The sequence below is a fragment of the Loxodonta africana genome, chromosome X (genome assembly GCF_030014295.1).
Source record: "Loxodonta africana isolate mLoxAfr1 chromosome X, mLoxAfr1.hap2, whole genome shotgun sequence".
NCBI classification, from domain to species: Eukaryota; Metazoa; Chordata; class Mammalia; order Proboscidea; family Elephantidae; genus Loxodonta; species Loxodonta africana.
In genome coordinates this window covers 155,835,111-155,846,930 of record NC_087369.1, presented here as the reverse complement: position 1 = coordinate 155,846,930, position 11,820 = coordinate 155,835,111, and the positions used below count along the sequence as shown (strand labels likewise).

The window sequence follows — 11,820 nt, the reverse complement described above, 5'->3', positions numbered from 1 at the left end:
TGCAGCGAGGCAATGCGAGTACTGTGGGCGCCTTTCCCGCCGGGCCCAGAAGCTGGGCGGTAGGAGCGTGCCCCGGGCAGCAGAATGGCCAAGGGGGGCAGATATCTCAGAGAGAGGGCTCCGCGCGGCTCTGGCCCTCAGGCAGCGGGTCAGGTGGCCGCGCTTGGAAGACCTCGGGCTCAGACGTGCGCTCTGGGACAAGTCCTTGGCAGCCCAGTCCCGCGGGACTTGGGCCCTTCAGCGCGGACAAGTTAGCTTTTCTCTGTGGGCGGGGGGCGGCGGGCAGGCTCCCCGTCACCCGGGAGGAGGGGAGGCGGGAGGAGCCCGGCGAGGCGTGTCACTCAGGGAGCGCAGCGCGCCCGGTGTGGCCCCCTAGGAAGTGGAGCTGGCCGCTCCGGATCCAGAGCCGCTTCCAGGTTTTCTCCCGGCCCGGCCCTGCGTGCTCCCGCCTGTCCCGGCCCCCCCGTCCCCCCCGCCTCCCGCCCCCTCCCCCTAGTGCCGCCCGCTTGGCCAAGTTTGCAGAGCGCGGCCGCGCACGCCGGCCAGTCAATCAGCGGCAGAGCCCAGAAGGGCACAGCAGCGCGCTGAGGGCAGAGCGAGAGGAGCCGAAGCGGGCGAGCAGAGCAGCGCCGGGCCGCCCAGCCAGCGCCCGCCGCCGCGCCCACACCCTCGCGCCCCCCGACGCTGCCACCTTTCTCTCCTCGCTGCGCTTCTGCCGGCCGGCGGTCAGCTCTCCCAGTCCACTGGCCCGCGGAGTCCCAGGTCCCCGGTCCGCGCCTCCGCGCCCCTGGGCCACGCGCCGCCTCTTCACCCTCTCCTCCTCCTGTAGCCGGGCGACCGGTCCTGGGGACCGTTGCCTGACGCTCAAGGCCCAGCTCCACTTTTCGCCCCGCGCCGCCTCCTGCTGCTCTTTTCCTCCAACTCCCAACTCCAACTCCTTCGCCCGCTCGCGAGTCCCTGCCCCAGCGCCCCGCGCCCGCCGCGCCGCGTTCCGGCCCGCCCCGAAGCAGGGAGCGCGCCCTCCAGGCCCGCACCATGGCACGGCTCGGCTTGCTTACGCTGCTCTGCACCCTAGCCGCCCTCAGCGCCGCGCTGTTGGCCGCCGAGCAGAACTCGAAAAGTTGCTCGGAAGTGCTCCGTCTCTACGTGTCCAAAGGCTTCAACAAGAACGATGCCCCTGACTACGAGATCAACGGTAGGTGAGAGTCCCGGGAGGCGGGCGCGGAGACGGCCCCCAGGGAAGGTTTGGGCTCCCCCGCCCCGCCACCTCCCGCAGGTAGCCGCGAGGGAGCAAACGGCCAGCGACAGAGCCAGAGCGAGCCAGCCCAGCGCAGAGCGTCCCCGGCGGGCACGGTGCCCCCCCCCCGCCCCGAGTCCGGGGCGCTGAGAGTGAAGGGGTGCCTAGGAGTTGCTTGGTGCCACTCCCGCGCGCTACCCCCACTCCCCCGGCGGGGCACGGTCCCGGGAAGCTCCGGAGGACTCTGGCCCTCAAAGTGTGTGTCACCGGCTCCCTCGCCTTTTCCGGGTTGAACTTCTTATTGGGCTCGCCGCTTTGTCGTGTGGGTGACAAGAGGCTGGGTGCGGGCTGAGAGGGCCGGGAGTGGAGAAAAAATCCCTCCTAGTGCTTGTCAGATTCCGGGGGTCACAAAACGTGGGACTTGAATTGATGTTTCATTGATACTCTTAAAACCCTCTCCATGCCTCTCCCCCACCACTGACACGGATTAATAGTTTTAAGTAGCTGCAGCGGCTTTAGAAGTCGCTTTTTAAAAAGCAAATTGATCCCCGCCCCCCCACTCTTCCAAACCCCGACTTTGGGTAACTCCTGCTTTCCGGAAGGTAAGAAGGGTACCTTTCCCCTCTTTCTCAGTTAACTTTAAGGGTTAATAGCACTTTCAATTACAGACCTTTGAAAGGACTGATTGTAGGAAACCCGAATATGGGTTTGGAGATGGTTATGCAAATAGAGAGGGCTTAGCTTGTGATAAAGTTCGCCAAATATCGACGCTGGGGGTGCGTGGGATATTTGAGAAAGTGCTCTGGGACCGAGCGCCCTCCTCCTCCTTCCCTACAAGCCCGGCGGCCGGCCGTGGTCGGATCCGTCCCCTCTGGGTCACGCTTAACTCACCGCGACCAACTGTTGCGCGCAGCCTCGCGGCCGGCACTGGGGCCGCCGGCGGCGCAGGTAGCAGGTTTGCCCTGGGAGTTCAGAAAGCACCACGAACCTAGCTGGCTGGCGGCCAGCCTAAACTAACGGCCGAGGGAGCGCTTCGAGCCCCGGGACCGAGCCTCCCTTGGAGCCTTTCATGGAAGTGAGCCTGGCTGGGCTGGGCGCTCGGGTGGGGCGTGCAGGGGGCGGGCAGCCAGCAGAGGAAATACTGTAATTTCAGCCAGGCGCTTCCAGAGGCGCACGAAGACTTGGGGGTCATTTTTGGGAAGGTCTATTAATACCCTTGGAGATTAAGTGCAGTCATCAATTACATAGAAATTACAAAGGTAATTGAGGGAAGTTGCTCGTGCTTTCGGATTGTAACCGGCCTCTGTCTAGAAATAGAACGGAGGAAATTGTTGGAGTCGCCCAAGCGTCCGCGGCACCTTGGCAGTTATCAAATAACTCACACACTACTGATTAGAGACTGTTTGCCCTTGAGCTGCCTGTCTTTTTGGGAGCTCAAGTATGTCCTCAGAGCGGCCTGATTTTATTGGTTGTAGTCCCTGAAAAGCCCTCTTTCTTTTCCTCTCTGGCTCCCGCCCTGCCAGAAAAGTGAAGTGAGCCAGCAGCTACTGAAGCTTGGGGGCTATGCAGGTCAGACCTGGGGTCTTTGTGCCCCACACAGTTTGTGCCTGGGCGCAGCTGAGATTATTGGCGTGAAGGTTACAGTTGTCATTCCCACATTTTGAAGGGGTAGATGCAGTGATGCACTTCATGGGAATGTGACAAGTTTTCATCTTTTGCTCGTGCAAACAATATATGCCTTTGAGATGGGCTGGCGGCACTCAGGGAGTGGGTTGTGCAGTTGCCCTCCCCACTTTCTCCAAGGCCGCTGCCTGCGGTGTCTTGCAATGGCAGGGCATCTTCCTCCATCAGCATCTCAGGCTTGAAGGGTGCTTAGGGACTCTCTACTTGGTGCTCCCTGTGATGGTCATTGCCCCCAGAAAACACCTGAGCCATATTTTTGCCTCCATGTCTCTCTGGGCATTTTCCTCGCAAAGATAGGGGAGTTATTAGTAGCCAGCAGCAGGAAATGGAAGCTAATCTGCACACACCCAAAACATTTTATTCTTTTTGTCTTGTCCTTCATCTCCCTCCCAGGGCTGCTGCTTTTATTTCCCCTTTTGAATGACCTACTGGACTGCATTCTCCTGAGGAACAAAGGAAGTGCCTTTTTAGCTGGAATCCTTGGAAGACCACCAAGGACTTTAGCTCATGCAGTGCAATTTCGCACCACTTTCAACAATAACAAAAATGCATGACTGAATGGCTCAAAAATGTGGAGTGTTAAAGGCATTCATTTGAGTCTAGGATACTGTCACAACACGGACAGACCCCATGTAAATACCTTTAGACGGCCAGTATAGAAACAGAGGTAATCTTTACCACTGCCCTGACCTCTCCAGATGCATGTATTAGCCTAGTCTTCCCTGGCCTACACTCAGAATTTGGGTCATTTTTGGGGGAGTAGGAACTATAGTGACTTGTATTCAGCCTACATCTGAAAGAATTTATTTCCAGGCACTTTCCCTAGGGGGATGTAGATGTTTTTTAATGCAATTGTCCAGGATCCTTTTCCAGGCAAAGGGTTGCAATGTCTGGGTGCCTAGCTCATTGAGCCCAAGTTGAAGGTTTTATTCTCAATAGCCTTGCCCTTGCCTTTGAGAGGTTTGGACAGACTTTAAGAATACTCCGTGTTCTAAAGGCCTCTCAGTCCTTGTAGTTCATAAGAGAATCTGATGTGCTCTTAAAGGTGTTGGGAGTATGGCCTGTTGACAGGGCCCCAACCGAGGTCCTGCATTGCCTATCCACTTGACCCTGTACTTCTCAAATAACGGGGAGCCCAGATGCCATGATCAGAAGGGATCTATAACACAAAGGGCATGTTTCTGTTCAGAGTTCAATGAGCATATCTTTTTGGAGCATTTACCATGTGCAGTATTCTGCACTCCCACCGCGGAGGCAGGAAGAAGAGTAGGCAGGGCCTCTGCCACCCAGGACCTTTCAGGAGTAGTAGGGAGATAAGCCATGCACACAAATAATTGGAGTACAGTGTGGTTTGAGATAAGAACCACGTGAACAGTACAGGAGAAGGGAGTATCCAGTGAGTTCCAAGGAAGATGGGATCTGGGATTAGAATATTAACAAAATCATGCTAGTTCATTAGTAAAAACCAATGTTAATTAATGATCATTAAGAAGTTTAAAGATCCGACCATTTTTATTGTTTACCTCCATAAAGGCAGAGGATAAAGGGTATGTAGTAGTTGACACTTGATTACTCTCATTGCTGAAATTGTCTCTACAGGTGAGACATTTGGTTAGATGTTTTCTTGAGCTTGCCACTGTTCCCCTTTCCACAGTGACACTGAATGATGCCAAGGAGAACTTGCTGTCACTAGTTGTGATTCTGGAGTTTTTATTTTCTGCTCCCATTAATGTTCATGAGCAATACACTTGGGAGCATGCACACACACACATGCATGCATGCACACATATGTATCTTAAAGAATTCTGGGAATTGCATGAACTATTTAGGATTACATGGGGGGAAAGTACATATGTTGAAGAGGTAGCAACGTATTCTGTTCTGATGTTGAGTTGATTATTGCATTTTAGACACAGCATATGTCTTCAAGATTTGTATTCTTCCTTCCCCAGCTTAGGTACACGCGTTGGGGTTTAGAATGTACTTGCGATCCACTGGAATCAACACTTTGGCTCCTTGTGTATCACTTGAGCGGAGAAGGGTCTAAATGAGCCACAGAGCCTGTGACTATAAAAATTATCCCAAGTAGTATAGGCCCTGTCACCTGTAAAAGTTCTGGCTTATGCAGCTCAGTATCTAGTTAGAGCATACAAACAAAATATTTGATTCAGTATAATGACTATTTTCCTTTTTTCTTGGATTCACATTGGGTTGCATGCAATTGCAGGGTTAACTGGAGACTAGACTGAGGAATGAAAAGGGAAGTTTGTTGTCTCTACAAGGGAGATAACATTGGTGTTAATCTAAATCAATTGGAAGTGAGTCCCTCGGCTCCCCAATAACATGAACTATTTTAGCACTGAGGTTGTTTCCACAAAAAAAGCCTTTTGGCCTCATAATAAGAATGCTTGAGTGCTTTCCCTGAACCCAGCCCTATGCTAAGGACTTTACATATATAGCCCACAACCACCGTAACCCACTGCCATCGAGTCTGTTCTGACTCATGGTGACCCCATGTGTTACAAGAGTAGAAATGCTAATGCAGTGGCAAACTGAAAGGTCAGCAGTTTAAACCCACCAGCCACTCTGGGAGAAAGATGTGGCAGTCTGCTTCCATAAAGATTTACACCCTATGGGGCAGTTCTGCTTTGTTCTGTAGGGTCGCTAAGAGTCAGAATCGACTCGATGGCACACAACAATATTTACAGAAGCAGGTAACACCAGGCCTTTCTTTCATGGTGCTACTGGGTGGGTTTGAACTGCCAACCTTTCTGTTAACAGCTGATTGCAAACCGCTAGGGTAATCCAGAGACCTACAACAACCATAGAAGGTCAGACTTATCTCCATTTTACAGACAAGGAAGCTCAGATTCAAAGGAATTAAGAAATATATTCACAGTCTCATAACTAGTGAATGGCAGAGGTGCGATTGGAACCTAGGTCTCGTCTGACCAGAGCCTAGTCTTTAACCACTATGCTGTGTTGTACAGATAGTAAGACAAAGTACCTTCTCTGCTCCCATAGAGGGTTAGTTTTGGAAATCTAAGCTATGGGCGGGCCTTCAGCTAACTAGTAGAAGACCGTCAGAACAGCACTATTCTCAGTCTGTAGTCTAGAGGATCCAGTCAAGGCCTGTGCAGTCATAGCGTTATGCCAGGACATAGACAATATAGTGTTAGCACTAGAAGGAATAGACATTGTGTTTCCTGGGCCACAGGGAGCCAGTGAGGGTTGCTAAGGAGGGGAACGCCACGAGTCAGGCTGTTTTAGAAAGATAACTTGGTGTCAATGAGGCAAGAGACAGAGGTCAGAAGATCTGTGAGGAGGTTGTCTTAAATAGCTTCTTAACTGGTCTACCTACCTGCCTGTTGTCGGTTACTCTCCCAATCCATCCTGAACACTGCCAGCTTCACTTCCTTATGACAGTGCTGTGAAAGGAGTCAGTCCTCTGCTTCTAGATTCAATGGTTCCACGTATCTCAAACGGTACTTCTTTCATTGAGACTTCTGAACTCTCCAGGTTATGTGCCCTCTTCCTTTCAATTTCCTGCTTGAACCAGATTCATGGTCTTTAGTACATAACTGCTTTGTATTATAGTTGTGTGCGTGGGCACATGTTTGTCTTCTCAACTGTAAGCAACCTGAGGGCAGAGATGGCAGTTCCTGGTGTTTTGTGTACCTGACACTACCAAGTGCAGTAGCTCAATGTAATATTTGTTAAACAAGTAGGTGGATGACAGACAATTGTATTGCATTCTCAGTGAGGACACCAGTGCTATAATGGGATTATACTGCCTTGATGATAGATTGTCATCCCGTGGTCTGTTGATCCCTGAGCAATCTCCTGGATCTAAACACTTCGAAGTGAAATAAATTTAGAGTAAATCTCTGTGATATGTTGGTATAACGTGGAGAATGTTTTCATTTTGCAGGAGCACTTGTCCTTACCACTTCATTAATAACCGAGTGCTGTGGGAATTTTTCACAAAGGTTCAAAATTCTGTTTTCCTGCTTTTAGATGCACTTTAAGGAACAATTGAGACTGTTGTGATTAGCCAATTTTAGAGTAAAGTTAAATTCACCACATTCAATTCAAAATGTAGAGCTGGTTCATTGTACATCAGTTACCTTGAAAAAAATGATATCTTAAGTTTATTGTCTATTCAAAGCAGAAGAACACATGCTTAAGGATATCAGAATATTTTATATAAGCAGACACACTAAAATACGAACAGATAAGAACTAGCATTTTCAATTACACTTGGTTAAACATCTGTTGCTTACTATAGAGAACATGAAAGTGCAGAAAATTTCATGAAGCGATTCCATCCTGGAGGTAATTTGAAATATTATATTTAAGTTCTGATGTATTTAATTCAGCAGTCTGGTGGGAGAGAAAAATCAAAGAGATCCATCAGCCAGGTATTCAACTTTGGAAAAAGAAACTCGTACAAATGTTAGAAATTAGGGAAAAAATTGAATGGAAGAGTTAAAGTCAGTAACCTCTAGGAAGCCTGGAAACTATGTAAAAACATCTTATTGGAAGCCCAGATAAATGTGTGCCAGACATCAAAAAGACCAGCTGCTTGGGGGAAGAAAAAAAGGACCCAGCATGACTAACTGGCAGAGTAAAAAAGGCTGCTGCAGGGAAAAAGGCATCATGCACACAAAATGGAAAGAGTTTAAGCCAGGAGACAAGGGACCTCCATGAGGCATGACAGGTACAAGTTAGAAATAGAGTGGGCCGAAAGAGAATTGGAGGCGAATCTTGCAAGAGATTTGAAAGCATGTCTATGATGATAATGGTGAAAAGGGTAGGCTAAAACTTATCAGAGGAAAAGCAATATGGCTTCTTTAAGAGGAAAATATGCCTGGTTCATTTCCCAGGGTTCTTTGAGAGAAAAGTATGGGGCTACTGGGAAATAGACCCATAGAGTTGAGGGTTTCAAAAATTATGCAGTGGGATCCCAAGGCAAAAAACGTTTAGAAAATGGATGCATTTTGTGATAAGTGGGAACGGTGGTTTACGATAGAAAAATAATTGAGAGGAAGCCCCATGCCATGTTCTTAAATGGAGTAGTTTACATGGTAGGAACACGGTTTCTTGGAAGGAGAGGTTCTGGCCTAGTTTGTGGCAAATTAACTGTCTGATACCTTTGGTGAAGCTCTTCCCTCTTTGAGCCTCAGTTTTCTCATCTGAAAAATGGGGTTGGGGGGATATGTTAGGATGCTGGACTAGATCAGTGATTCTCAACCCTGGCTACATGTTTAAACCACCTGGGGAGTTCTGAAAATATACTAATGCCTGGGAACCGCCCCAGATCAATTAAATCATACTTTCTGGAGGTGGGGCCAAGTGATGGTGTATTGTAAAAGCTCCCTGTTGGCTCTAATGAGCAGCCACAGTTGAGAACCACTGCCATAGATAATTCCTGAAGCCTCTTCCATCTCTGCTATGGTATGATCCTCAATTTTCCAATGAAATGTGCCACATAGCCTCTGAGATGTGAGTTTCACGTAGAATCAGTGTGTGCTTATTTTAATTTTGGCTGACTTGGATTGAAGTGGAAAGTCTGTTCAACTGGAGAAAGTTATTTGAAAAATTAAGACACAAGTCTAAGCCATAACCAGTGACACTTTGCTGACGGCAGAGACGGTGGACTTGGAGAGAAGTACTTCGAAGAGAATTAGAACGGAATCCAGCTTTGCCGTCATTTATTGAATAAGTGTCAGTGTGCTAGGTGATATTTCTTCCTCTTCTGTTTATTGGTAGAAAAACAAAACAAATAACCTCTTTATCCTCTTCTTTAATGTCCTGTTTGCCATGTGTTTATTCTCTTCAAGTATCTTATCAAGAAATAGAAGTACAGTAAATCCCTAGGCTTGTGGCCGGCACCACCATGCAGAACACAGCTGGGAATGTGGAAGCAAGCAGAAAAGCTAAATGATGGAAACAGCTGTCATAAAGCCCATGTATTCTACTTCAAGGAAAGGCCTTCAGAAATTTCTCATCAGTAATCATCAATTGAATAGCTCTGATAGCCAGAGCAGTATGCTAGGTACTGGGGATTCAGAGAGCTTTAAAGCAGGAATCAAACTTTTGAGGAGCTTACATTCTAATAGGGTTGATAGGTGAGAAGATAAAATGCTTTGGTTATCTAGCTTCCCAGGCCATAGCGGGCTGATTAGAAATAGCAGGAGTTACTGGTTGGGGGGTGGAGAGGCAGGAAAGGGAGAAAGGAGAGATGACAGTATGACACAGAGGGTGGGAGGAGGCCAGAAACAAACCAGTAGATCTAGAACCTACTGCTTTTGGCCAGTTTGAGACCTTTTAACCAGTTGCTGTGGAGATGACGGTGACTCATGGCAACCTCGTGTGTCAGTGTAGAACTGTGCTCTGTAGGGCTTTCAATGGCTGGTTTTTCGGAAGTAGATCTTCAGGCCTTTCTTCCAAGGTGCCTCTAGGTGGATTTGAACCTCCAACCTTTCTGTTAGCAGCTGTTGGCACCACCTAGGGACTCCTTAAGACCGTTTAGGATAGGGTAAATGCTCAGAGGTACCTCTGTAGCTCATGAGGGGGCTAGTGTACTTCAGGACCCTAAATAATAAGTGGAGCCCTGATGGTACAGTGGTTAAACTCTTGGCTGCTAACCAAAAGATCAGCCATTCAAACCTACCAGCAGGTCAGCAGGAGAAAAGACCTGGTGATCTGCTCACATAAAGATTACAGCCTAGGAAACCCTATGGGGCAGTTCTACTGTCATAAGGTTGCTATGAGTCAGAATCAACTCTATGGGATACAACAATAACAAATATTAAATAATTTTGTTCGGCATACTTTGATTTAAAAGGAAAGCGTAATGTATTTTTTTAAAAAATAACACATCCACACATAACACATGGAAATGATGAAATTAAGTAAAACAGATCTGGCATCACACGTGTGTTATTTGCATAAAAGTATGGTATTTTAGGAAGAGTTCCATTGGAGATACTTGGAATACAAAAACTCAGGCTTGAAGGTAGGGGGAAGCTCAGTTAACTTACACATGTACCTATTTAGAGCACCTAGTCTCCCAAGGGAAACCCTGGTGGCGTAGTGGTTAAGTGCTACGGCTGCTAACCAAAGGGTCAGCAGTTCAAGTCTACCAGGCGCTCCTCGGAAACTCTATGGGGCAGTTCTACTCTGTCCTGTAGGGTCGCTATGAGTCGAAATTGACTCGACGGCACTGGGTTTGGTTTTGGTTTAGTCTTCCAAGAGTGCTGGATCAATGAAGAGTCATTCTGTGACAGTTTGTCTTTTTTGGTTTTAATAGAGAGGTTAGAGACTGTATTATTAACTCAGTAGCTTATTTAGTTTAGAGCTTTATGATTCATAATGTTGTTCCCTGTATGTACTTTCCCTTCTAAGGCCTCTGGAACATCTATGTTAGATTTAGCTCCCAATACTGTACAGCTTGCTGTGCTCAGCTTGGGAAACTGACATTCTGACCTGAAGTCACAAGAGGCAAGAGAGTTTATTCCTAGTTAGTAGTGATGGGTTTAAATATTTGAATATTGGTTTACTTTGTTAACATTCACCAAAGTAAGTAAATGTATAATCGTAAGAAAAAGAACACTAGGGGTTTAGGATCTTGTCCTTTTGCCATCAAGTCAATTCTGACTCATGGTGACCCCATGTGTCGGAGGGTAGAATTGAGCTCCACGGTTTTCTTGACCCTGGTGGCTCAATGGTTAAGCCCTCGGCTGGTAACAGAAGGGTCAGTGGTTTGAGCCTACGAGCTGTCCTGTAGGAGAAAAGACCCGGGTGATCTGCTCTCATGAAGATTACAGCCTGGGAAACCCAACGGGGCAGTTCTGCTCTGTCCTATAGGGTTTCTATGACCAGGAATTGACTTGATGGCACACAGAACAATCTTTACTGAAGCAAATCACCAGACCTTTCTTCCTCAGTGCCTCTGGGTGGCTTTGAACTGCCAACCCTTCTGTTAGCAGCTGAGCTCAAACTGTTTGTGCCACCCAGGAGTGCTGTATTAGGAATGAGGACAGATGCCATGGGCCTGTGTCTGAACATGTTGCTATTCGAACCCTAAAAGAAGTCCTTGCTCTACTTCTGCCTGATTTAAGAGACCGAGTATCCCCAATTCCTGTCACACTCGATGGCACATGGTAGATGCTTGGGAAATATTTCTGGATGAAAAAAAAAGTTCAGGCATGATTTTTGACTTTTTTATTCAAGCTAGAAATAAAGATTCCTATTTGTCCCCTTTTAATTTAAGGCGATTTAATTAATTTTTAAAAAAGTAAATGAAGTAAGAAAAACAAATCTTTTATCATTTTTCTTTTGAACTTACAATGCAGTGCGATTTCTTGGCTTGCTTGGAGGTGAGAGCCCCGTATCTCCTGTCAGTTGCTTTAATCCTGATAGACAACTGGTTGCTGCTTTCTTTGTTTTTGACGTTCTTCTTGGTGTTTAGCCCTGACTCTGTGCTGTGCCTGCAGAGGGAGGCTACCTTTGCACCTGCTAGTTGCTTCGGCCTTTCTACCAGGCGCTCATTTCCCTCCTCTTCCCAGGAAGCTCAGGTTGGGCCCCAGGCAGTATTGCTGTCTTTGTCTGGTGTAGCCTAGCGCAAGGTCACCTGGTCTCTGCTCTCTGTTCCATCCCAGCCATTCTGTGAACGCTAGTCCTTTCTTCTCCCAGCTACTTTGTCAGTCTGGCTTTTGCAAGCCTCTTAAAGCCAGACTCCTTCCTTCTATGTTGGGCTTCTGTCTCCAGGAGCAGGTTGGAAGTGGTTCCTTTTGGACTGCAGAGGTTTCCTTAGTTCCCCAAACCCTTGATGTTGTATCCCAGCAAGCATTGAGCCACAGGAGAGGTTTTCCTTCAGTTATTGTTTCAGTCCC

At 47.9% G+C, this 11,820-nt stretch overlaps 1 protein-coding gene across 1 annotated transcript in view; it reads left to right on the top strand.

The window, feature by feature from the left end:
- The first annotated feature begins 636 nt into the window (after positions 1-636).
- GPC4 (glypican 4) overlaps positions 637-11,820 on the top strand; it is a 115,513-nt gene continuing 104,329 nt past the window's right edge. The window contains exon 1 of the mRNA XM_003420844.4: positions 637-1,195. Within this exon, the coding sequence (XP_003420892.2) occupies positions 1,036-1,195 (160 nt within the window). The 5' untranslated portion in view covers positions 637-1,035. The remainder of the gene's footprint in view (positions 1,196-11,820) is intronic.